We start from the raw sequence: 27,354 nt of genomic DNA, 5'->3' as shown, positions 1-27,354 counted from the left end.
AGATCCACAACCCCATTTATGGATTTCCCATTTTCATTTTGTCTCTGCTTTGTTAAATTTTCGCTAGCGCATTTTGTCGAACACTTGGTGGAGATGAATGGTTTTCCACCCTTTCTATGTATAATTGTTTCACTTTAACAAGTTTCTTAAACAATGAAGAAAACGCTCCATAAAATGTCAAACACAAAAGAACAAAATCTCCAAGCTTTTCTTCAATGGAGGATCACACATCTGCTATTGCTGCAGATGGCCTCATTGAAGAAAGTGAAGAGGAGATGGTTCCATCTGGTGGGCTATATTCAACCTTAAGAACAGCCCATCTTATGAAACCCTTTGTTATCCTTCACCACCTATGTACTTAATGTGACTCCTATGTGGATGGATCATTTTGTGAATACTGGTAAGGATGTAGAACATGAAGCCTTTCTTTTATATTGGATGTCAAAGTTTGTGTTTGTGCGCACTCAGATACTTGTGCAGGATTTGAATGTTGCTATTCATTTGTCTAGAGGTAATAGGGTTGCCCTCGGGCCTGTTGTTCTTGTATATATTATATATTTATAGAGATATGACGGTGTTACATGATGTAATGATGTAATGGTTAAGCCTCTCGAATTAGGGTCTAAAATATAAATAAATTATGCAAAAGAATCTTTCTCATTTTTGCAAATTGCACATCTTAAAAGTTATTATAGTGATAAATTGACGGATTTTAATTGGTTGATATTTTTATACTTGAGGAGTTACTATTATTTAAAAGTTAAATAATAAATCCTATAATTTCAAATTAAATACTAGACCAAAAAATTCTAAAAACTAAATCCTAAATATTAAAAATTAAACTCTAAATTTTATTATTTAAAAAGTTAAACTCTAAATCTTAAAATCTAAACTACAAAAAAATTCCATTTTTTACAAGAATTTTCAAAAGATAGTATAATTGTAATTCCTTTTTAAAAGTGCCATTTTTAATAAATATCTTGAATTTATCAAATAGTTAACATATTATTATCTTTTAAAAAAACATATTATTATGTATATAAAACAATACGTATATATAAGTTATTAAAAATTTTGAATCATATAATTTATAAATTATTTAAGTGTACAAATAATTTTAAAAACAATATTGGAATGGTTCGGATAAGTTTAGAAATTAAATTTTTATAAAATTTATAAAATAAACTAGTTTTCTGTAACTTCTTCGCTCCATCACCTTCTAAAAACCGGTGGTCTTCCGCAAAACGATAAGAAAAGAGAAAAAACCTTTTTATTAAATAAGTTCTTTTAATCAAACAATCCCATTTTATAATTAAAAGAAACCTGCGTTGTCTGAGGCACACAGTGTACAAACACATCACATATAGTTTTTAATAATTTCTGTTTGTTCTTTTCCATTTTTAATAGATATGTATGAAATTACGACCCTTTACTAAAATACAATATATCATGCAGTGTCCCAAAATCTGATACTTAAATATTTAAAATCATAAAATCTCAAATATATATAAGATTTGGAGCATGTAATTAACAATATCTCAATCTAACTTGTTTTTAAATCTGCTTTTCAAGCTGGCTTTTGACTTATCACACAAACATATATTTTTCATTTTAGAGTTGTAAACAACTCTAAAGCCGGGGCAAACAGGCTGTGGGTGTAAGCTTTCATTTGTATAAAACCAACACTAACTTAAACATATCACAACACAGATTCATTGAACTTGAACAATCTCAAAATCCCAAAATCCAACGGATATTTGCTAACGATCTGATCGACTATACAAAAGCTTCGCTAAGGATGTCCATATTAAATACCACACATATTTAAAGCTGTAATTCACCATCCATAAATTTGAAAAATTAACATAAATCCAACATCTCTAATAAATATATCTCTAATTGACAACCACCACAGCTAATATCGAAGTTAGTTCGTGATAAATGTAAACCACTCACCCATCTTTTAACTCTTGCTTCACTCACTATATAAGAAATCATATAGTACTGTTCGCTTACAAGCCCTAACTAGCAAGAAATGGCATCCTTTTCCAAGCCAGCCGTCTCAATCGAAGCCGCCGCCTCACACAATGCTCTGATCCCCAAAGACTCTCTCTCCGCCCCCAAAGGCAAGAAGCGTGTGGTCAAAGAAGGCAAAGCCAACAAGCCTGTCACCAAGGAGCGCCACTCCAAAGTCAACGGCCGTGCCCGTCGTGTCCGCATGCCAACTGCCTGTGCTGCTCGTGTGTTCCAGCTCACACGAGAATTAGGGCACAAGACCGACGGCCAGACCATTGAGTGGCTCCTGCGCCAGGCTGAGCCGGAGATCATCAACGCAACTGGCACAGGGACTAAACCTGCAGAGCTTTCGGTCTCTTCCCCCGCGAAACCAGCGTCTGGAGCCTCTGTTGCTGCGCCATTGGGCGGATCGGTGGTGAATCCCGAGAATTTTGTGCAGGGTGGCAATGGACTTGGAGTTGCACCAGAAGTGGAGTATCAGACCGGGGGGTTCATGTCGTTGTTGATGGACCCGATGATCGATGAAGAGGAGCTGCAGCAGCATGAGGAGTATTTGTTGCAGATGTAAACCAGGGTTTGGAATTGGGGATGGAGCTGGGCTTCATTGTTTGTCAAATGTGATTGTAGCTTTAAATTTGGATGTATTAGCTGTGGGGAACTGTTTTAGTTTATCAAGTAGTTTCGGATTTGGATGGTATTAACTATTATCAAGAAGTGCTATATTACTATTATAAAATGAATGAATTGAAAGTTTATGAAATATGTATCGATTATATTAATTCCACATATATATCAACGGATGCTTTATTTCTCTCACATAATTAATCATCGTTGTTGGTTTTTATTTCATTTTGTATAAACAATCGTATTAACAAACTATACATCTCATTCTCAATCATGACTTCAGTTTTCGATAAGGTATTCTAAATGGCCGGATGATATCAATCAAATGAAACCAGGAAACTTGTATTTTCGTTGAGTGATAACATAGAGAAGTTTTATGCCCTCATGTATATAAACACCATGTTATCCACTTGATTTCCCGACCTTAGAGAGATGATTGCATTAACATTCTCGTGAGGTCTTTGATTGAGAGGAAACTTAGGGTTGACCTCGGGTTGACTTGGGAACTTGTTTTTCTCTCGCTCACACAACGCGCTGGCTAATTGACTCAATTGGGCCTCTAACTTAGAAACGGCTTGCACGTTAGAATGCAAAATTTGCCTATCTTGGGTTAGGGTTGTCATGAAAGTATGTTGAGATTGAGTCAAATTAGTTTGCGATTAAACTAAGGCTTCCAAACTCTTTTCTAAGGAATTGAGTCTCTTATCCGAATCATTGAAACCGGGAGGATTCAAAGGAGTTTGAATTGGGTTATGACATGAATTTGGACCTTGATTTGGGTAAGAGTTTGGGTTGGGCCTTTGTTGAAAATTTGGTTGAGGAGTTGGAAAAGAATTTGGCCCTTGATTTTGAAAAATTTGACCTTGGGTCCATGAGAAATTTGGGTGATTTCTCCACCCGGGATTATAAGTGGGTGCAAACGCATCATTCCTAGGATTTTGAAACATCGCATTTACTTGTTCAAGTTCGTGCGAAGGTTGGGTTCCGGGATTTTGAAAATTGTAATTAGGGAGCATCGACATTTGTGGGGGAGATTTACTAGTTTCTAAAGCTTCAAGTCTCCTAGTTAGGGTGGCTAGTTTGGCATCGGTTGCCACATTATTTCCTATCGAATGCAAGCCCCTAGCGCTAGATGACTGAATTGACTTTTTGGGCTCCCTAGTTGACTCCCACATCATAGTCTTTTCCGCTAAATCCTCGAAAAATTCCCACCCTTGATCCTCATCTTTTTCCATGAATTTACCTTGGCACATAGACTCTAATAACGCGGTGGTTTGACTATCTAAGGCCTCGTAAACTATCTTGCAAAGTCTCCATTTTTCTATTCCGTGGTGGGGGCATTGTGAGAGAAGATTTTTGAAGCGGTCAAAGAAAATCCAAAAAGACTCATTTTCCTTTTGATGAAATTGATTTATTTCATTTGTAATTCGAGTAGTCTTATGATTTGGAAAATACTTTTTTAGAAACACCACAACGAACCCCTCCCACGTGGAAATAGAATTAACGGGAAGACTATATAACCATTTTTTCGCATTCTCCTTAAGAGCAAAATTAATGAGCCTAAGTCTAATCGAATCTTCCGTTAATTGGTGGAGCTTTTGGAGGGAACAAACTTCCTCGAACTCTTGAATAAAAAGATAAGGATCCTCACCCTCACTCCCGGTAAATTTAGGTAACATGCTAATGTGGTGAGCTTTGATTTCAAAATTGTTCCCATTTACGGGAGGAAGGGTGATGCACGAAGGTTGACTTGAACGAGACGGGTAACAACGGTCTTTAAGAGACACGGCCATGTTTACTATCGGTTCGCTAGCTTCTAGGGTTTCGGAATCCGAAGAGGACGAGGGAATCTCGATTATAGGTCTTACTAATCTAGACGATTCGTTCCTAACCCAAGTAGTTCGCCTAAACTAGATAGTAAACACGTAGCAAGTAAGTGCGAAAAATTAAAACACACAAAAGAAAGGGTGTAAAAGAGAAAGAAAAACCTAAATCTAGGGTTCCCTAAAAAAATGAACTAGACCTTGCTCCTAACGTTAAGGACCACCAAAAACTCGATAAATCCAAAATTATTCGGACCGGTTTGGCCAGTTTGGAGCAGGCATTGCCAAGATGCCAATCTCCGCGCTTAGACACCAAACCTTAATCGGCCAGGTAAGCTTTCGCTTGTCCTTAGACACCGAAGAGTCGGAATAATTAAAGATTACCTCGTCTTTTAGGTACCTTCCTAATTGAGCGCGAAATCTAGGGGCTAATGTCTAATTTAATTTTATTAAAAGGCTAGGGAAATGCAAAATGTGGAAATTAAGTTGTTGTGGGCCAAGGAAAGAGTGATGAAATCCCTTCCCTTATCTTGTGAGTGGTTTTGCCCTTAAGATTTATTTAAAATGATGCACCACACAACGAGATAATAAAAACGGTAAACAAATATGGATGCTTCTACACTACGTGATTTACTCTAAAGAAAGGAAGAAATTAACGCACCTTAGGGTCCTCCAGCGATCACCACAATTTAAGGTACGAAAATTTAAAAACAAAAATTAAAATCTAGATAATGTGCTCCTAAGTGTTAAAATGCATGATGCTACAATTATGTAACTCTAGCTAATATTTTTGGATTTTAAATTTTTTAATTTGTTTGTGTTTTTCAATTTTTTAAATTTTTTTTGTGATTTTCTAAATAAAAAAAATGAAATAGGAGAGAGATACAAGTTACCCAAGCAAGCTTCCAATACTCCAAGAATATTCTCAACTTATTCCAAGCTAGCTCATACTCTTCCAATTTCCTAAAATTCAACAAAAAAAAGTGAGAAATCACAAAAGATTAGACCAAAAGAAATCACAAATGAAATAGGACTAAATTTATTTTCGCGAAATCTTAATTTTAACTTAATCAAATTAGACCAAAAGATTTTGAGATGATTTTTTTTGTAAATTAAATGACAAAATAAAAGCAAGAGAATAGTTAAAATCTAATTTCTCATAAAAAAGATAATCGGAATAAAGAAAAAAAACAAAATAAAATGATGTACGTGAACCTACCGCGATCAGAAATATAAATAGATATTAAAACTAACACCAACACCGAAACATGTAAAAGCAGAACAATCGCACGCCAGAATAACCGAGACTAACAGTCTAACAGTAATCAAATCGATCAAAATACAAAAAGCAGCAGCATGATTATCCCATTATTACGATAACTACATACTGAGTATATAAAAGAAATACACAAACTGATCGCAGAAACTAAGCCCGCTGGTCACGCGCCAATTAGCCTTGCTTGACCGGACCCAACCGGAATTTATGGAGGTCCCGGCATAGCTTAAATCTCGCCGGAAAATTGATTTGACCGGAAAATTAAGCCATTCCAAATATAACAAATCAAAGCCCACTAAACTCTAAACCAAATTTAACAAGAAATTCTACTCTAAATAGCTCCTAAACTACCCATTTCTTGATCAAAACAAGATTCAAACCAAACCAAAACAACTCCAAATTATACCAAACTTCAAATCTAGCCTAAACATAATATTTCCAACATAAACCCACTAACCTCATTTCAAAATCATCAACTAAAATTTATACTAAAAAGACCCCAAAAATACCAAAATCAAGAACAAGAACACTACCAAATCATACCAAACTAACTCCAAATCCAACAAAACTTCAAAACTAGCTTATCTACCATGTTTCTAACAAAACCCCATCAAACTACAAGCTAAAATCAAAATCTAGAATATTAAACCATTGAACCCACTAATAATATTGAGAATTAAAAGGGGCTCAATCTAAATACTAAAAAATGCAAGCTTAAAACATATAATTAGGCTCCTTTCAATCCACAAGTAATTTTGAGTCTCATGTGGTTAGAGAAAGATTTCATAGCCTAGAAGTAAAAGTAAAGAGCAAGATTTAAGAACAAAAATGAATACTTGTATTGATATAATAAAAGTGTTTACAAATTTAGAGTGCTACTACTAGATCTACTACATAAAAGAGAGGCTACTAAAAATATGAAATCCTAGGTTGGTTGAAACATGATGGGGAGGTGTGTATTTATAGGGGGAAATTAGGGTAGAGGGGGGTGTAGGTGTCCCATCTAGATGCTTCCTTGAGAATATTCCCCTATGATCCTTTTCTTCCCATCTTTTTCTCTTTTTTTGCTTTATTCTTTTATTTCTTCAAGCATTTGCAATATTCCTGAAAAAAAGACAAATAAACAAATAAATAAGTGAGAACAAGCAATAATTAGGGACTTAAAAATATGAAAAATATGCACTTATCACTTCATGTGAGGCAAACTTTATGAAATAAATTTTTTCATAAAACTTAAACTAAATATATATACGGTCAGAAATTCTGAGAGAAAAGTATGAAAATATTTTATATAACTTTTAGTAATTATTGTTTGTTTCTTTTTGTCATTTTATGTAAGATAGGTATGAAAATATGGTAGGCCCCTTACTAAAATACAAAATAACTTGCAGTATTGTGTACCTAAATTTGATCTTAATCTCAAAAATATATAGAATTGAGAGCATATTATTAATAATATCGTTTATCCCAATAGATAACAATCTTGAGGTTTAATTATTATTCGTAGTTTTCTTAGATTTTAATAAAAAACACCCGAATTTTAATATTTTTTCAACTTTTTCTTATTTATTTCAATTTTTTCGATTGTTTTTGAATTTTTATCATATTTTTGAATTTTTTAACCGATTTCGTTAAGTCAACTAATATTTAGCGTCTGCGCTAACGGCAATTACGGAAATGCAAGTCTTAAATATTGGTTCAGTTAATTGACTGCAAATTAAATTTAATTTTGTGATCCGATTGTAAACATTTTGAGTTAAGTAATGATTAACCAATTAGAAATGTAGAATTATTTTATGACGAATCAAAGGTCATCCTTATACTTTAAACCAATTATGTTTATCGTTCAATTGGGATTTTAATAGATTTTATAGGGTTAGTGTAGGAATTTTAGTGGATTGTATTTGATTTTGATCTTATGCGGATTATTCATAAAATGTCGCAGAATTGATGAGAGTCTTTCGGAATTAAGCAGAATATTTCAAAATCTCGTGGATTTTGGTGGGATTTCAGATATTTTAAAATACACGGCACAATCTCACAAAATCCATCATTTTATAAAATCCAAAAAAATCCATCAGCATTTGAATACCATCAGATTTTAATATATTAAAAAAAATCAATTGAATACCATCAAAATTTGAAGTATAATTTAAAATCCTAATTGAATACTACCAGACTTTGTAAATAATTCATAATCGTAATTGAATACCCAAGATTCTAATACATTTTTTAAACTCCGATTTGAATACACTCAAATGTCATAAATGAAATAAAATCTTCTTGAAATCTTTTAAAATCTCAATTAAATGTCCCCTAATAAATGTGGTGCATAAAAAGTTCCTTTAAATACCCCATATGAATTGACACAACCCCATGAACATGTCAATTTCCTAAATCTCGAGGATTGCTCAATCCTAGTTAAGATCCACAGCCTTATTTATCAATTTCTCATATCCATTTTGTCGATGCCTTGTCAAATTTTACTAGCACATTTTGTCGAACAATTGGTGGAGATGAATGGTTCTCCACTCTTTCCATGTGTAATTATTCTATTTTAACAAACTTTTTAAACAATGAAGAAAACGCTCCATTAAATAACAAACACGTCGCAAAAAAAATCTTCAACCTTTTCTGCAATGGAGGATCACACATCTGCTATTGCTGCAGAGGACCTCATTGAAGAAAGTGAAGAGGAGATAGGTTCCACCTGGTGGGCTATATTCAACATTAAGAACCGCCCATCTTCTGAAACTCTTTTGGGACTATTATATGGGTAGATCATTTTATGAATAGGGGTAAGGATGTAGAACATGAAGCCTTTCTTTTATGTTGGCTGTCTAAGTTTGTTTTGTTTTTGTCCGATACTTGTGCAGGATTTGAATGTTGCTATTCATTTGTCTAGAGGCATGTTGTTCTTACTTGTATTTACAAGAAATATGAGGATGTTACGTAAATTAAGGTCTAAAATGTAAATAAATAATTCAAAAGAATATTTCTCATTTTTGCACATTGCACATTTTAAAAACTATTATATTAATAAATAGAATGATTTTAATTGGTTGATATTTTTATACTTGAAGAGTTATTATTATTTAAAAGTTAAAAAGTAAATCCTATAATTTCAAATTACATACTAGACCAGAAAATTCTAAAAACTAAGTTCTAAATATTAAAAATTAAACTCTAAATTTTATTTTTTAAAAATTTAAAACTCTAAATAATGAACTCTAAATCTTGAGATCTAAACTAAAAAAATTCATGTTTTACGAGAATTTTCAAAAGATAGCAAAATTGTATTTCCTTTTTAAAAGTGCTATTTTTAATAAATATCCTAAATTTATTATATTGTTAACATATAATTATGTGTTTAGAACAATACGTATATATAAGCTATTACAAATTTTGAATAATATAATTTATATATTATTAAAGTGTTCAGTAATTTTAATAAGAATATTAAAATGGTTCGAATAAGTTTAGTAAATATTTTTTTAATAAAAAAATATGATCTTGTAACTTCCTTCACTCCATCAGCTTCTAAAAAGCCGTGGTCTTCCACAAAAAGTTCAAGAAAAAAGAAAAAACTTTTTTATTAAATAATTTCTTCTTTAATTCAAACAATCACATTTAATAATTAAAAGAAACCTGCTCTTGTGTGACACACGGTATGAAATAAAATTTTCATATAACTTAAATGGAAAATATGTACATAAATTCTGAGAAAAAAGTTTGAAAACATCACATATTTGTCTGCAAAATGACTTTTGAAATTTTTATCATTTTTGCAATTATGATAAAACTTATGAAAAATAATAAAAGTTCATGAAATATTTTTTTTTACTTAATAAGGAAAATTAATAATTATGAAATTCATTGTATTTTGTGAAGATAAATATCAATAAGAAAATCAGCAAATTTTAAAATTATCAAACAAATATAATGAAAATATTCATATATGAGATCAAAAAATGTCAATAGATTCCCAAACATTGCACCCATATTCCTCATTGGGTGCCATTTTGGTTCCACATTATTACATATTCCCAAATATTATTATTAAAATTAAGTAATTTTTTGAGAAAAACATAGACAATATTTTTTTTATAAGAAAATAAATAACAGCTGGCTCACACCATAGCTTTCTTTGTTTCTCCGCCAACTTCCAACTGACTACGTCATTACATACTGCACATTCTCAAAAGCATAAAATTTCAATCCTTTTCCTCCTTAATTGATCATTGGTTCTACATGAATGGTAGTGATGTTGCAGGGGTGAGAGAAGTAGACTGAGAGTTTGTAACGAGATGGGGATCATGTCTCTTTCATTTTGAGATTTATATATGGGTAAGCTATTTTTTCTACTTGATCTTTTATATGCTTTGCTTACATTTGATGCTCTTCAGATTTGCTATACCTTCATATATTTGTTGTGTTTTGTGTGGGTTTTGTTCAATTTAATCAGTCGGGATGTGATTATTGACTATATATTGTCTGCGTGCCCTATTTATCCTTTTTTTGCTATTTTCTTTTTCTTCTTCTTCTTTTTGTGTTTGAGAAGGTACATATATATGTATCTGGTATATCTATACTGTCTGCATTTCATGGATAAGAGAGGGCTCATCACTCCAAGAGTCAAAGTGATAGGCAGAATGTGTTTGATTGGGCTTCTAGGGTTTTAAATGTTAATGGTGCAGGTCATCTCCCTTGCAATGATACACCTAATTTAGATATTAGCTATATTTCTCTTTCAATATATATATTTCTTTGTTTTAATTTTTGATAAAGATTTGACACTATAAGAAGCTGAATGATAAGAGAATTGGACCCAAAAAAAAGGGATATATAGGAAGGGGCCTTGTTTCATTTATATTGAAATCTATATACCAAGAGGGTTAATTTTGATTTAATTGCTTTTTATTGCCTTTAATCCAATGTTATTCTTTAAATTTGCTTTCCAGCACTTTGTTTTTGTACTTTGTTCAATTATAAATTGAACACTTGGAGTTTCTGATGATATAACTGTTATCAACTTTGTGTGGGCTGATTTCACATTTTGCATATATGTTACTAGGTTTCATCAATTAGATGCATTTGTTACTTGGTTATATGCATTTGTTACTTGTTACTAGCTAGATTTGTTAGCTTGATTTGATACAACCCTATATATATGTGTGTCTTTTTTTGTCCACATACTTTGCTGGCTGGACATTCTGATAGATTTTATATATATTATATATGTTGCCATTTGCTGATAAAAGTGGATATAATGTGCTGTTTTGAGATGAGTTTTAGTTCCATTGCCAGGGTTTTGATTAAGTAGCCAATCTAGTCAGAAGTTATTCATCAGGAAACATCAACAATTAAAATACCTATTCAAATCTTGATAATTTAGTTCTTACCATTTAAAGTTTTTACAGTAACTTCTCTCCAGCTTGTTGCAGATAGTGTGTCAAATTTCTGTAAATGTGCACAATTTAATTGTTCATGTTACTTTGTTTATATGACTAGCAATTGGTTTGTCGTCTTTCCTGACGAGCCAAAAAACTTAAGGAAATATGAAGTTACCATGAAACTTGCCAAGTTCAGCAAGCATGTGGTTCATATAAAATTCTTATCTGATTTACTTGTGAGTATCGGAGTAGCTTGTAAAATTACAGATGTGAAAAGATTTTTTAGGTTTGTTCTCTCCTGCAGCTCACTTCTTTACATTCATCGCAGTTTAACTTATCCTTATATATTTATAAGTTAGGAAAGCTTGCAACTAGTAATTAATTAGTCATCACTGAGAAATGAGCACTGAGGGGAATTCAAGGCATACTAAGATGCTCAAGAGAACACAAACTGAAAGGAATACTTCAAGTACCTATACATACTCAAGTTCGGACGAGGATCTTACACCAAGAAAAAGGAAGCTCCTTCAAAACTCGGATTTGCCCGGCAGTAGTGGCAAAGCTTCCGGTGAAAGGAAATGCACTAAAAAGAACAGGTTTAGAGCTAGTCAGAAGAAAATAACCACAGTTTCAGTTGGAATGCACGATCTAGAGAAATTCTCAAAATCCTTAATAGAAGACCTAAAAGTTGAAAGCAAAAAAATGTTGGCTCAATTTGAGAAGGACCTGAGGAATGTGACAGCTTCAAATTCTACTGGGAACACAACAAATAATAGAGGCGGACTGAACACCAGCCAAGCACGCAGCAGCCAAGCACCCGTGCAGTTAAACCCTCATTCAGGTGCGCGACCTTTAAATTATTATTGACGAGTCTTTAGATATCTACAGTGCTTGAGTCAAAAAATTTCATAGTGAAGTATTTAAATACCTGTGATAACATTAAATGAATATGAAGTTAAATAAATAGCAAAGGAACTAATTGTATTCATATATTTATTTTTGATCATTTGGTTTTCTTGGTGAATCTGACTTATACCTTATGTCCTATCAGAGCCACAACAAGGACAACGCATGATTTCTTCATCTACAAGGAGCTTCATCCCTCCGGCAGGACAACAAATTCAGGGCTCGGTCTTTGCAAGTAACACACAATTTTATCCTCGGAGAGAAAGTTCGTTGGTGAATGCATTTAATCAACGACGTTACTCTTTTAACCTTCCAGCACCATCTTCCAATCAAAATGCTTCACTAATGGGTTATGGAAATCTGAGTACTCTACATGGGAACAGTATTCATACTTCTGGCATGGTCCCTGGGTTCCAGCCTACACTTGATCAGAGTTTGGGAAATACTTCTTTTCATATTCCAAATCAAACTTTGGCTGGAAATTCATCTGGTGGTGTTGATACATTAGGCTGGAATGTGAATAGAGCACCTGCAATGTCCTCTGGGAGTAGTCATGCTGTCTCCAACAGTGTCCTCACCAATAATTTTAGAGCTAATGATTTCTACAGCAATGCGAACCTGGGAGCAGATGAAGGCCGGCTACCGATGTATGGCTTTTTCCAGTGAAGCTTCAAGCTACTCTCGGGAAAGGTTCTAGACTGCAAACAAGCTGTGTTTCCATGTCAAATCGATGAAGACAAGGTGGCCCTCCTGTTTCAGTTTATTCTCTAATAATAGGATTCTGCAAAGTCCTGCATTGAGTCCATCCGCATTACATCTTTTTTTTTTCAGTTGCAAACTCCTTTAAAGTTTTCGTAGCTAATTACCTCCCCCCAGTCCCGAAACACACACCTTGATTATTACAGTATGAAACTTTTTTTACCCGCAAGTTTGGTATTGGTTTTGCATATTATGTTTAGCTTTGCACCTTTTTAGCTTAAATTGGTAATCTAAAAGGAATTATGATATCATTAATTATGTTAATGAATAGATTTGTACTTAATTGGGGGTACATTTAAATCAACAGTTTAGATACATCTGTTTATCACAACAGCTAGGCATATAGTTTATCAAGCTGCTTTGTTGGCCTCTGTATATTGAATTGAGATGGACAGTGTTGTTAGATAGTAGCTTATATTGAATTTTGTCAAGTTCACTAAGCTCTGCAACCCTTTACTGTCATTAGAGTTTGTTGCAATGTCCTTTAAATTTAAAAGGTGGCATTTAAAAGCTAGATCAATCAAGTCCCTCATGATAAGCAAGTACAAATCAGGCTGGCTGCTTTAGCACCAGCCACAAGTATAGTGACAATCAACAGGGAACTAGACTTTTTTTTGGAGCACATGTCTGGTAGAACATCAGCGTACCAATAACCAATTGGTACTCTTGTGTCTAAGTAAACACAGACATAATTTTTAAGGATTGGGGCAGCATGTTTGTCCCTTGTATTCATATAATTGAACCAATTATGAACCCATATATTAATTTCAATCCTTCCTGTACTCAACAGTGTCTGTGCATGTATTGAGCATTGATACAACAGAAGTGTAACATTCTTCAAAATTTGAATTTTTTTGTCAATTTTCTTTTTAAATTGGTACACACAATGGTATATTTCCCATGTGACTTATTTTTCTATATTTTGAGGATTTGTAAAGTACAAGGACATCGATGAAACAATATATGATTGTAGTAACAATTATAACAAGTTGAAAAGATAAAGCTCCACTTGTTGAAAATGCCATATTTGAGATTAGACAGTTTTTTTTTATCACGTTTACAAATCTCATTAATCCTAACTTGAAAGCAACAGAAGAAAGAAAGGATGGAAAGCAAGCCCCATATTTCTATTTTGTAAGCAGTGGAGCATCTTGGAAAGGCAAACAAAAAAGCATAGGCAATAGACCAGGGAGTAGTTACTAATTTTATCAATTTTATAATAGATGAGATGTTTATAAAGTAAGTTTAATTTATTATTTATTTAAAGAGATAATTTGAATTTCTTCAAAAAAATAATAATTTAACAATTCAAATATCATAATTCTAATATTTCTAATAAGTTTAATTGTTGCACATTTGCACTAATAAACTTATAAAATATATTTTATATTTTTTGAAATCTAAACACCATTTATTATGTTATGTGATGTATGATGTAAATTGTATTTAATACAAATAATATTATAAAAATCTCATCATATTAAATAATAACTTTTTATATATTAATATTATGGATATATAATTTTAATTTATTTTGATTAATTCAAAATAAATATAATTATTATTTCATTTTCCCAATCAAATTTTACTCACCAAGTCCGAATATATTCAAATTCATAATTTACTGCTCAAAATTCATGTGAGGTTGTTCTGGTTTGGAGACCGGAGTTGAAATGGGTCTGCTGATAAAATTACGAAAAATTACCTCAACGACACCGTTTTGGAGCTTAGAGTCGGCACCGTATAAGTGATGACAAGGTATATATCATCAATCCACTTGGAACTCTGTAAAAACTCCACACTGCAAAGACATACATCATCACTATCTCTATCACCTAATTCTAGTAGATCCCTTCTGCCCTTTTCATTTCTTATAGTTTGTTCATCTTAAACAACCCCATTTCAGTTCATTTCGTGCATACACATATAACTTGTTTTTCGAGCTTCTTGATCATATTCAAGTGATGGAATTGAGGGGACTAATGTGTTGGGCTATTGTGGTATCTGTTGCTGTGTTAGTAATCTTGAACTCTGCTGCTTCCGTTAGAGCTAGTGATATTGTTCATGATGATACATCTGCTCCCAAGAAGCCGGGTTGTGAGAATAATTTTGTGCTGGTATGGTGTTCAATTCTTTGTTTTGGTCCTGACCCTATTTTTTTATGTGAATAATGAATTGGGTATGTTTTGTTTTGTTGATTTGAGGTTTGGATTGATGGGTTTTGAGGTTTGATGCTGGTTGGTTTGATGAAGTTTGGATTTTTGATTGTGGATTGGATTGAGTTGGTGTTAGTATATGTAGATTGAATATGGTAACTGTGTGATTGTGGAATATGTACCATTATGTTTTGGTTATTAAATGTTAATATATGTTTTTACAGGGTACTTAGAAATTCTTCTTATATGTCAATTAATTTACTAATTCTTGGTTTACATAAAGATTTAACTTTATACTTTTATTTTAAAAAAAACTATATGAAAATCACTGAGTATAAATACCATTTGAGGAAACTTTGTAATGTGCCAGCAAAGTTAAAAGATAGTACAAGTATTAGCAAAGGAGGAGTATCTCTTGGTGAGCAGCTGATAACTGTTCTGTAGATGTATGCAATGTGCGTATGTGTTACATATTAAGGATACTAGATTACCTAGTAGAAAAGATTTCAAAATCATCACAAACCTCCCTTTTTCTTATGGTGATACTTTTATGCAGCTTAAATATGAGGAAGGTGGATTTGGAAGCATGACAAAGTCACCTGCTTCAGTTTGTTATGATTCTCTTTCAAATAATTTTACGATAAATTGTCATGGATTGGTTTGAAATGGGAAATGATGCTAATTTGGATATGACTTTGTATACAAACTGACACTTGTTGGTAATAAAGAGGCTTTTGACATCTACTATTATTTTCGCACAATTGATATTATGAAAGTTTGAGCATTTGTGGGGAAGTGTGTTTGAGTAGTAATTTTTCTGTATTCAATTGATATATCTTTGCATTAAACAGTCTTTTATTGTGCTAGGTGAAAGTTCAAACTTGGGTAGATGGAGTAGAAAGCACTAAGTTTGTCGGGGTTGGTGCTAGATTTGGCACCACTATTGTATCGAAGCAAAAATATGCGAACATTAGTCGCCTTACTTTATCAGATCCCCGGGACTGTTGTAAGCCACTAAAGAAGAAGGTATCTGTGTCAACCTTGCACGCATCTAAATATTATTAATCCTTTATTATAATTTATTATTAACAATAGAAAATTCTTTGCTTTTTAGCTTACTGGAGAGGTCATCATAGTGGATCGAGGAAACTGCAAATTTACGCGAAAAGCAAATGTCGCACAAGCTGCTGGGGCTTCAGCTGTTCTTATTATAAATAACCAAAAAGGTAACAATGTTTTTCTTTCTGCCGATTGGTGATAGACTCTAGTACAGTAGTTTTAACTTATTAGCAATATAATCGCTTAAGTATCTATGGTCTTAATCAATTTCATGCAGCTTTGATGCATGTTTTTGTGGGGATTGTTAAGTAACCAGCTCTCCTAAACCTTAAGGTGTTAAGGAGGCCTGTATCAGATCATATATTTTAACACCTTAATATTTTGGGAGAGTTGGTTACTTAATATAGATCATACCACTCGGTAGTCTGTATCAGTTCTTACACTAGACGGAACTTGAATCCGCTGGCTTGAATTTATAAATTTTAAGGGTATCAATGTAGCCCAATGTAGGTGAGAATATTAATAATGTCAAATGAACTTTGTTATGTGGTTGTGCGTCTCCTTAAGTTGCATCATTAAGTGAAATGATTTATTTGATTTTCATGGATAATATTGCTGAGCTATGTGAAGAAAGTTATAAGTTTCCTTTTATGAATTGTTATATGTATTCCTACAATGTAAAAAATTAATGAAGAAATTTAATTTGAAGAAAATAATAATTAATTATTTAGCCTACTCTTCAGAAATTTTTCCGGTTCTCGAAGGGCTTACAAAATTTTAGTGGAGAGTAAAATTATAGTCTCTTTAGGGAGATCTCCTTGTGAACATCAGGATAGTTCTTATACTTCTGGGTACTCAATATTATTTATCCACAATAAATACTATTTATTGGCTCGTATATGAGCTTTTGAGATTTAGGAATTATTCTGCTTATTATGGTTATAGATCTGAATTCTTCATTTTTCTTATAGAACTCTACAAGATGGTTTGTGAGCCAGATGAAACTGATCTGGATATACACATACCTGCTGTGATGCTGCCACAAGATGCTGGATCAAGCTTAGAGAAATTGTTAAATGAAAGGACAAAAGGTAAGCTTTAAATGGTATGCTTAGCCATGAAGCCGTTGCATCTTGAAATTGTTTTACTTTTTCCTATACTTGAGATAATAATTGAAGTTTTTGGGCTTTCTCTAGTTTCTGTGCAGTTATATTCTCCACACAGACCTGTAGTTGATGTAGCTGAAGTCTTTTTATGGTTGATGGCTGTTGGTACCATTGTTTGTGCCTCTTATTGGTCAGCATGGAGTGCTAACGAAGCATCAATTGAGCATGACAAACTGCTAAAGGTTTTTTTTTTTTTGGTCAGAAATTGTTTGCTTCTCCTGGAAGTAGTTTTCCAGCTTCTTCCCCATAAGTGTTTGTAGATTTATATCATGAAGTACTTTAACTTTTATGATCTTTGTCACATGATTCTTGTAGGATGCTTGCGATGAAGATTCATCCATAAAGACTCTTGGAGTGAGCAGTGTGGTGGAAGTGAACACGTTGTCGGCAGTATTATTTATCATCATTGCATCATGTTTCTTACTGATCTTTTACAAGCTAATGTCGTTCTGGTTTATAGAAATTCTAGTGGTTCTATTTTGCATTGGTGGTATAGAGGTATGGATAATTCTTTTCTAGGTATTCATACTGGCTTGTCTGTGTTCAGCTACATTCTTTTTGATATGCATGAATATTGAACAGCCATTTTACTGAATAAACCTTAAAACTTGAGGTTGTGGCGTCTAAATTGTCTATGATTTATTGTATTTTTTAGGGACTGCAAACTTGCTTAGTGGCCTTCTTATCGAGGTGTGGTTTTCTATCTTAAACACTTTTTGTTCATCATATTATGATATTCTGCAGTTACCCAAAATTCAGTTTCATTTGAGAGTCCTGTTACTAATTATTGTAATCCCACAATTTTTGAAACATATCCACATAGTATTGCATTTCGTTAAATTTATTGAGTTGCTATAATTACATAAAATGAAAGTCGGCGATACTCGTTTTGAGTTTTTTAGTTCTGTGTTTGAGCTACTTTCATCGAATTTATATATTTTCTATGTATTTACAAGTGCTCTTTCTCTAAAGTTAACTGAATATATACTTTTCTTTAGGTGGTTTAAAAAGTTTGCGGAGTCGTTCATTAAAGTACCTTTATTGGGAGCTGTCTCATACCTCACGCTGGCTGTAACTCCATTCTGTGTAATTTTTGCTGTCGTGTGGGCTATTTACCGGGATGCTCCCTATGCTTGGATAGGGCAAGATATTCTTGTAAGGATATATCTAACGTTATGCTTGAATCTCATGTGTTTGTAATATAAGCTTTGTTGGCGCATTGTTATATCGTGATCGCTGTCTCCTAGGTTAAATTAATTATCAATTAATTGGGCTATACACCAAATTTTTTGTAGTGGTACTAATACAGTTATACTGCTTTTCTCAAACAGGGTATAGCATTAATTGTTACGGTGCTTCAAATTGTCCATGTTCCTAATCTCAAGGTAATTTTCATACTATCTTAAACTCCTCTCAGACAACTTTATTCTCCAAGTTAAACTTGATAGGGGTGACTTTAACATCTTTAACATTGCTGGTATTACCATTAGCAAATACCTATTTTTTCCCGTAATGGTCTCGGGATCCTGCTTTATGCTTGAGAACCTTATTGCTGATCTCTTCCAATTTCTTTTACACATTGCAATTAGATTGATGACATTTTTAGGGTGATTGTGCTTACATGTTTTTTCAAGAGTTTGCTCTTTTGAGGGCGTAAATATATGCTCATCATTTTGTAACTTTTTCCTAATCAGGTGGGTGCTGTTCTCTTATGTCTTGCCTTTTTGTACGACATATTTTGGGTTTTCGTTTCCAAAAAGTTATTCCATGAAAGTGTGATGATTGTGGTAAGTAAATTTTTTATCTGCTACTATAATGTTGTGTTTGGTTGGGGAGAATGGAACGAAATGAAATGGAATGAATGAAGCTAAGGGCAATAATGAATGTATGAGGCAAGATTATGAAAAATCATGAGTACAAATATTTTAGTGATAAGATCTGGGAAGAAAAAGGTATGAAGGAAATGATTATTCCTTCTCAAAATGGGGGTGGGGGGTTGAGTTGTTGTGAGCGAAGGAATGAGCACTTTAAACATTTAATATAAACCATATCTCATTCCATTCACTCCCATTTCATCCATCCCAACCAAGTACAGCTTAAAAGTTATGACGAATCATACCAACTTTTGGAAGTAATCATGCTTCGGTTGGGGTTCTGTAATAATTTTGGTTATTTGTATATGCACAGGTGGCTCGGGGGGATAGGAGTGGAGAAGATGGTATTCCTATGCTGCTTAAAATCCCGCGCATGTTTGATCAGTGGGGTGGATATAGCATCATTGGCTTTGGTGACATTCTCTTACCTGGATTGCTGATTACATTTTCACTAAGGTGAAACTTCTGCAGCCTTATTTATTGTTTGTAAATCTGCTTCATATATTTTCTATGATCCTAAAGACCTAAACATTCGAGATTTAATATGCTTAATAGAAATCTGGTTGTGTTGCTATTCTTTTCATGATGGGATTAAGAGAACATAAGGGACGGTGATATGTACCAGTTGGTTACTGTACTGCAAGTTCTGTAGGCAGAAATTTCAGCTGGCATCTAAATATCTGATGGTTATTACTAACAGTCATAATGCTATTTGTAACTCATATATATTATTTTAATTCTGGGTCGGTTAATTTATTTAAGCAGTAAAATATATATTACTCAGACAGTGCAGTGGTTCAAGTAGCAAACTTTTTTAACATAAAATTTCTACTTACATGTAAGATGCAACTTATGGTTTCAATTACATGTCCTTGCACAGGTATGATTGGCTGGCAAAGAAGAGTCTTCGATCCGGGTATTTTTTGTGGTCAATGGGTGCTTATGGATTTGGTAAGCATCGGTTTACATATGATTGGAATGAGTATTAGATTTATGGTAGAGTATTGCTGTGGATATGTAAATTTTTGCCTGGCCTGTGTAGAACATATATTAATGGCCCCATATCATAAATATATTACGCCATTTTACATTAAGTTCTACGTAATATGTGGACACCTGAGCACAGTAAAATATAAATAATCAACCGCGCGCTCAATAAACCTTCCTCGTAGAAAAGGAATAAATTTACCTAGTGGTTGATGATGCTTGGCCGCATTTAAAAGCCCCTCTATTGAAGTATATTTATTAGAGTAATATTTTAGAAAGCCGTACATAGTTTACTGTTTTATTCAGTTTCTTTAAAGAGTTGTTGAATGCTATAACAAGCCTTGTGTTAGTTTCATCAGAAGATACTTAACTGTAGCAAACGCATTCCAGGTCTCCTGATCACATATGTTGCCTTAAACCTGATGGATGGCCATGGTCAACCAGCTCTTCTGTATATCGTCCCCTTCACACTCGGTAATTATAACTTCTTTACAAGTTCTAACTTCTAATGCAACTCCGCTTGTATAGAAAATGGGAGGCCGCATAATTGACATATCATAACTTTTTGCAGGCACATTCGTAGTGCTGGGAAAGAAGAGAGGGGATTTGAACATCTTGTGGGCAAGGGGTGAGCCAAAGAGGTGCTGTTCACATTTCCATCTTCAACCCACTGCAGATTAAACAAGAAAATTAGAACTTCTTTACCTTAAAGTATATGTATTATAGTATCTGCATAGCATGCAGATTATCCGTGTACCATAAAGAAAAAGATTGCTCGACTAAGGGTTGTGTGTACAAAGCGTTTGTGTTCTGGTAACTTGTTTAACAGTTGTTCTTAAGTGTCGATGTAAATACAAAATCTATCTTCGCATGTGTGACAACTGACATACAGAGTTCCCAAGACATTCACGTACTGATAATCATGATGCGGCAGTACACAAATATTTCGTAAATATTTGAGTAATGAGGCATCAGTATTCGGTACATGCGTTAATATACTGGGAACTCTGGTATGTCTAAGATATGCTGCTCTTATATTAACTGCTTCTTTAAGCTATATTCAGAAGATCAAACTAAGAGGGGTGTATTGGATTTAGATTTTAAAGCATTTTTTTGCATTCATGAAATCCGAGGGTATTCGATTGGGATTGTTTGAAATCCATTAAAATCTTGAGGTATTCAATTGGGATTTTAAATTATGCTACAAAATCTGGTGGTATTCAATTGAGATTTTAAATTATGCTTTAAAATCCGAGGGTATTCGATTGGGATTGTTTGAAATCCATTAAAATCTTATGGTATTCAAATGCTGATTGATTTTTTTTCATTTCATAAAATGATAGATTTTGTGGCATTTTTCAGTGTATTTTAAGTTTTTTGAAATCCCACCAAATTCAATGGGATTTTGAAGTATTATACCTAAATCCTATCAACTCTGCGACATTTCGTCAAGAATCCGCACAAAATCAAAATCCCATACAATCCATTAAAATCTATAGACCAAAAACAATGCATTAAAATCCCAATCGAATACACCCCCGTAAGTGGTAAGAATTATACTTCAAATTAGATGGAAATGTTTTTCTTGTATTTTTTGACACATTAACCCCCTTTTTTTGCACAATTTTTAGGAATAGCCTTTGGTTGTAAGCCTGTAACAGGTAAGCTGAGAAATCTGCATAACATGTATATCAAGAATTAATTATTAATTAATTTATTAATTATTAATTAATTTAGTAGGTCTTGTGATATTTAGTAGCATTGCCCACAGTTTATATTGCCTTCGCTTTAAGCTTTTCTAAAGTTGAAAGCGAATTCTTTACATTTGTTTACTATAGTAATTGGAGAGGGAATCTTTTCGTTCCGAGAGTTTAAAGATTTTGTATCTTTAATCATCAGTAAGTGTGGAAAAAAAAAAAGAGTAAAAAATCGAAGTAAGTGGGTAGTAAAATTTTCTTAGGGTTAATCGTCTATATTTCAATGAAATGCGAAATAATTATGTTATGACAAGACTTTTTAAGAAATTCGGTATATACTGGAAACAAAATATAAGTGTTTTTACAAAATTCGGTTATGGGCGTGTCATTAAAAATTAGATAAATTATGTTTTTTATGAAATTTGGATGTGTCAGAAATTAGATCAGGATATACGAGTAGAAATCAATTCACTCAATCTAGGTGGGCACCAAATAGAGGTTATAATTTTTCTATACACAATAACTTTTTATTTTCGTTAAATAAAGAAAATAAATTCCTTATCACACAATAACTTTTAATTTTTCGTTTAGGTAATGATAGATCATAGTGTTCTAAGAACTTCAATTTTTTTAATTACTTTATTATCTTCTGATTAATTATTAAAAATAATTTATTAATTTACCGATTTGTCATTATACTCCGATTTGATTAAAATCCTTGATTTATTGAAAATCTCTTATAAAATTTTAGTAAATTCTAAATTTTTTAGATTCCTGACTAGTATAGATTCTTGATTTTTACTACCGATCCCTAGCAACTAATAAGAAATGTCAAAAAAAAAAAAATTTGAAATAAGAAATGTCATTATTTTTAATCAAGAAAATAACAGCACGGACAGTCTTGACAGTCTGTTTAAGATAAGAAGAGAATGAAGAAGACAACTGTTTCAAACCTGTCAGTATCATCCTTTTGCACTTTCCAGAACTCTCCTTGTATACTTTGTCTTTATCTCTCATTTTATGACAGACAAGCCTAGAACACTCTTGCATTATCAAGTACTACTAACTTTAATTAAGTAGACATTATTCTAACTAATCCAAGATTAGATTAGAAGTTTCAAGAATTCTGACACAACCCACTTTACCTTTATAATACTTCACTCCAAACCCTGTTTTCACTCCCAATTCACAACTTTACTCTCTACATTGTGTCTTCGGAGAGAATCAGAGAGAGTCAGAGAGAAAGAGACTGAGAGAGAGATGGAGGGCAAAGAAGAGGATGTTAGGGTGGGAGCTAACAAGTTCTCAGAGAGGCAGCCTTTGGGCACATCTGCACAGACAGATAAGGACTACAAGGAGCCTCCACCAGCACCATTGTTTGAGCCTGGTGAGCTCACTTCGTGGTCCTTTTACAGGGCTGGGATTGCTGAGTTTATAGCCACTTTCTTGTTCTTGTATGTCACTGTTTTGACTGTTATGGGTGTGGCTAGGGCACCTAATAAGTGTGCTTCTGTGGGAATTCAAGGAATTGCTTGGGCTTTTGGTGGTATGATTTTTGCCCTTGTTTACTGCACTGCTGGTATTTCAGGTTTGTACTCTCTCTCTCTTTCTCTCCCTCAACCTTTCTCCCTCTCTCTCTCCCCCCCCCCCCTCTCTCTCCCCCCTCCCTCCCTCCCTCTCTCTCCCCCCTCCCTCCCTCCCTCTCTCCCCCCTCTCTCTCTATCTCTCTCTCTCCATCTCACACACACTACTGTTGTTTGTTCAATATTTGACTCTTGTCACATTCTCTACTGTTGTTTGTTAAAGATTTGTCTCTTGTTATTTAGGGTCTAATGGGTCCTCTCTGTTTGATTTTCGTTTAATACATTTTTCTTGCATAATCCTTTTGTGTTTGTGAGTAATTCTAAGGTCCTTATAAAATTGTTTCAGATCTCTTGTCCTAAACATTGTAAAAATGTGTGTGTGGGTGTGTTCTTACAATGGGATGTAAAGGGCTTATTATGTTCAGTAATAATCTGACTTCATACTTAGCAAAAAAAAAAATAATCTGACTTCATATCCAGGAGGTGCTTGTTAAAATATACTTCTGTTGTTCTGTTTGAGAGAAATTTTGTGCAAATTTCTGTAATTTGTGTTCTTGGTTTTAGGAACTCTTGGCCTAATACATTAACAAATGATTGTTGTAATACTCTGTATTGATTAATTATGTTTCTTGATGCGAATGAACAGGTGGGCACATTAACCCAGCTGTCACCTTTGGGTTGTTTCTGGCTAGGAAGCTTTCGCTTACCAGGGCTCTGTTCTATATGGTGATGCAGTGCCTCGGTGCTATTTGTGGTGCTGGTGTGATCAAGGGCTTTGAGGGATCTTCGAGATTTGAGCTCAACGGTGGTGGTGCTAATGTTGTGAACCATGGCTACACAAAGGGTGATGGACTTGGTGCTGAGATTGTTGGCACCTTTGTTCTTGTGTACACTGTCTTCTCTGCAACTGATGCCAAGAGAAGTGCTAGAGATTCACATGTTCCTGTAAGAATTTCACTTGTTCTTACACGTTACTACTTACTTCACATCATCTTATTAATGATCCTTCAATAAGTAATAGGTATAGGGATATGCTGATATAAACAAGATGAGTCTTATATTTGTTTTGTTGTTGCTCTGTTTATTTTCTTCTTCTTTTGCACTTACTCTTGTAAAACAACTTTGCTTGATATGCAGTGAAAGAAAGTTTTTCGACCTTAATCTTGCTAGGTTACCTAATTAATGAAACAATATATGTATGTATAGTATCTATCGTAAATCTCTTTTTGTGGCATGAGTCTTATGCGCTGGTAACATTAATTGTTTATCTTAAACCTCTTATATTTGCTCTATGTCAGCTTTTAGGTTGACTCATCATCAAACAATTATTAATTCAAATATGATCTGAAAATTTGTTATGCAATTTACAACAATGATATTTGGACTTGCTAGTAGAGATCTTGTTTTCAGTTATGTTTCTTAACCTGCTGTGTAATTTGTGAATTATTTCTATTGAAATCATATTGCAGATACTGGCTCCACTGCCTATTGGTTTCGCAGTATTCTTGGTCCATCTGGCCACCATCCCCATCACAGGAACTGGTATCAACCCAGCCAGAAGTCTCGGTGCTGCCATCATTTACAACAAAGATCATGCATGGGATGATCATGTAAGTAATTTATTCTTGTATAAGGTTTTATGTATATCCTTCCCTTTCGGTAGTATATGTTAGGACTGATGTGCAATACATTTCTTATTTTATAGTGGGTCTTCTGGGTTGGTCCTTTCATCGGTGCTGCCCTTGCTGCCTTGTACCACCAGATAGTCATCAGAGCTATTCCTTTCAAGAGCAGGGCTTGAGCCTCTCATTTCGCAGTGTAGCTACTATATATTTCTCAGCTCTTCTTTTTTAGTTACTCAGTTGTGAATTTCAAGTCTCAGTGGATGTTAATTATGGGGTTTTGATTATGTTTGTGAATTATTTATGCTGAAATTTGAACCTGGATTGTAAGCTTTTAACATCGATATTTGATGTTTCCTTCTCTGGTTAGTATGGTACTTCGGTCCATACTAGTATATGACTAGTTATATTGTATATATAAGTGCTTTTGATTTGCAAATATTGAACTAAGATGAATAATTATTCATTGCTCAAGCAAGGATGATTTGAATGCGGTAATTGTTTGCTTATGCAATGATGATTTAAATAGCTCTTTTCTTTGTGCTTGTAAGGCCAACCAGAAAAGAGCAAGAACATATGACACTTCTTTTAACAAAGGGAAAAAAGTTCTCCCTGATCATATCGATTTATCGAATGTTAGCCAACTAACCTCGGTTAAGGTTTGTCTAGTAAGCCTTAGCAATCGTCAAGTTCTGGGTAGTTGCAGGCTTACAGCATTATTCAACTATCTTCTGGTGTTCGCACTCATTTAGATGCTGTATGCCTGGGACTACCCAGAATTTTTATCCGTGGGAACCTCCAAACAACGCTCACTATTAATTTGGTCAACTTTTTTTGTCATTTCTATATTATCATTTTTTTAATATGTTTAAGAAGTATAAAATTTGAAAATTTTGATTTAAAATTGAGCGACAAAAACATTATCAAATATTGGTATAGGCAAATATTATAGATATTGGATCGAAATTATATATTTCAGATTATTTTTTAGACCGGAACGGAAATTTATTTCAATCTATTTTGTTCAGAACCGATTCAAATGGGTTCCGATTCGATTTTGCTCACTGGGACCGAAAAACAAAGTATGTACATGGAATAGAGGTATTCGAAGTTTATTCTGGTCTTCGTTTTAACTTTTTCAGTTGGGCGACGACTTTTGTAGTATGTCATACAGGTCTTCGAAGTATTCGTATTTTACTCAGCTGCCTATTCTCTACGCTACCTCACATGCAGTGCACTCTCCGCTAAAAAGACATTTACTCATACTTTAACATTCGGTATCAATTTCATAAATACAGTGGAAGTTGCAATTGATTTTGCTCAACTAGATAGTCAAATGGAGGTTCGATGGACAAATTGATCGAAGGTTGAATTAAGCACATAGATTAGTCAAAAAAAAAGAAGAAAAGATTAGTCTAGTAGCTTGTCAGTCGTCACTGCAAGCATAAAGTAAAGAGCCGGCCCAGATGAGGGTCAAAAGGGGAAAAAAGAAAATAGAAAAAGCCATGAATGGCTTGTAGTAATTCCTCGAGTCGTGCTGAGAGAGCTCTATGCCAGTTGGTGCAGTTTTCTTCCCCGTCACGGTGCTCACCTTCACATCGCCCTGCCTCGATAACTCATGTGTGCTGCTTTCCCACTGCCACCAGTATTTAAACCTGAAAGCAGTCGCCAAATCCACGCGCAAAACAATTTCGGACACATTCGTCGAAACTTCTGCGAACGAAATCCCTCGGGTGTAAACATAATCGGAACATTCTATTGTAGAGCCATGTTGATCACCTTTCTGATAAAATCCGGGCCATGTGTAGTTGGCAATAGGGGTAGTAGCAATTGGCGCAACATAGTAAAATCTGATAGTGATGTTATCGTAGACAACTCCCATGTAGTCGTAGGTGTCGTCGTGGAGTGAGAGGATGAAGAAGACGGCGGGGGAGTTGATCAGGGAATAATCACTGACCGAATTATTGAGAATGGCAGGAACAAACAATTGTTCGACAAAGACCTTCACCTGAGATCCGTTTGCAGAATGTAAACTTAGCACACAGAATAATGGTGCACATAGTATTAACACTATAGAACAAACACCGAAAAATATACATCTTTGGTTGCTGTGATCCATCACAACTTTTCTTGTGAGTCCCCTTGGGAGGATATGTTTAGTATATATGTAGACTTAAGGTGTGTTTTGCTCGGCTTTTAAGCGGGACTTATGCATTTATAAGTCAAAAATTGCTTATAAAAAGATAAGAATATTAATTTTTGTTTATTGGTTTCTACTTTTTGTCAAATACTTTAATTATTTATAAGTCTTAACTTGTTTATAAATTCTAATTTTTTATTTTTATTTTAATTGAGAAGTATATATTTTAGACTCATCCAAACGACCATGTATAAAATATGTTCAAAATGTCAA

General features: G+C 33.8%; 4 protein-coding genes across 5 annotated transcripts; 3 read left to right on the top strand and 1 right to left on the bottom strand.

Moving 5' to 3' along the window:
• Nucleotides 1–2,035: 2,035 nt before the first annotated feature.
• LOC108207857 (transcription factor TCP21) lies at nt 2,036–2,584 on the top strand. The gene has a single exon (XM_017378286.1). The coding sequence runs from the start codon at nt 2,036–2,038 to the stop codon at nt 2,582–2,584; it is 549 nt and encodes a 182-aa protein (XP_017233775.1).
• An 11,850-nt stretch (nt 2,585–14,434) lies between these two features.
• On the top strand, nt 14,435–20,910 carry LOC108208982 (signal peptide peptidase-like 2). Of its 2 annotated transcripts, XM_017379642.2 has the most exons (14): nt 14,435–14,914; nt 15,821–15,979; nt 16,068–16,179; nt 16,984–17,103; nt 17,209–17,360; nt 17,494–17,676; nt 17,834–17,868; nt 18,177–18,333; nt 18,510–18,563; nt 18,873–18,965; nt 19,366–19,508; nt 19,933–20,003; nt 20,430–20,513; nt 20,611–20,910. In XM_017379642.2, exons 1-14 carry the CDS (start codon nt 14,762–14,764, stop codon nt 20,718–20,720), a joined length of 1,626 nt encoding a protein of 541 aa, XP_017235131.1. In that variant the 5' UTR covers nt 14,435–14,761; the 3' UTR covers nt 20,721–20,910. The 2 variants fall into 2 exon arrangements, with proteins under 2 accessions (XP_017235131.1, XP_063944482.1); XM_064088412.1 differs by lacking the exon at nt 18,873–18,965 and having other exon boundaries at nt 14,595–14,914.
• Nucleotides 20,911–22,685: 1,775 nt separating this feature from the next.
• On the top strand, nt 22,686–25,310 carry LOC108208983 (aquaporin PIP1-3). The gene is made up of 4 exons (XM_017379643.2): nt 22,686–23,324; nt 23,966–24,264; nt 24,789–24,929; nt 25,025–25,310. The coding sequence occupies exons 1-4, from the start codon at nt 22,997–22,999 to the stop codon at nt 25,118–25,120; spliced, it is 864 nt and encodes a 287-aa protein (XP_017235132.1). The 5' UTR covers nt 22,686–22,996; the 3' UTR covers nt 25,121–25,310.
• A 1,057-nt stretch (nt 25,311–26,367) lies between these two features.
• LOC108207856 (uncharacterized) lies at nt 26,368–27,060 on the bottom strand. The gene has a single exon (XM_017378285.1). It carries the CDS (start codon nt 27,058–27,060, stop codon nt 26,368–26,370), a length of 693 nt encoding a protein of 230 aa, XP_017233774.1.
• Between the last annotated feature and the right edge of the window lie 294 nt (nt 27,061–27,354).

Source organism: Daucus carota, chromosome 2, assembly GCF_001625215.2.
Source record: "Daucus carota subsp. sativus chromosome 2, DH1 v3.0, whole genome shotgun sequence".
NCBI classification, from domain to species: Eukaryota; Viridiplantae; Streptophyta; class Magnoliopsida; order Apiales; family Apiaceae; genus Daucus; species Daucus carota.
The sequence above is the reverse complement of the archived record's forward strand: the minus strand, read 5'-3'. Positions and strand labels throughout refer to the sequence as shown.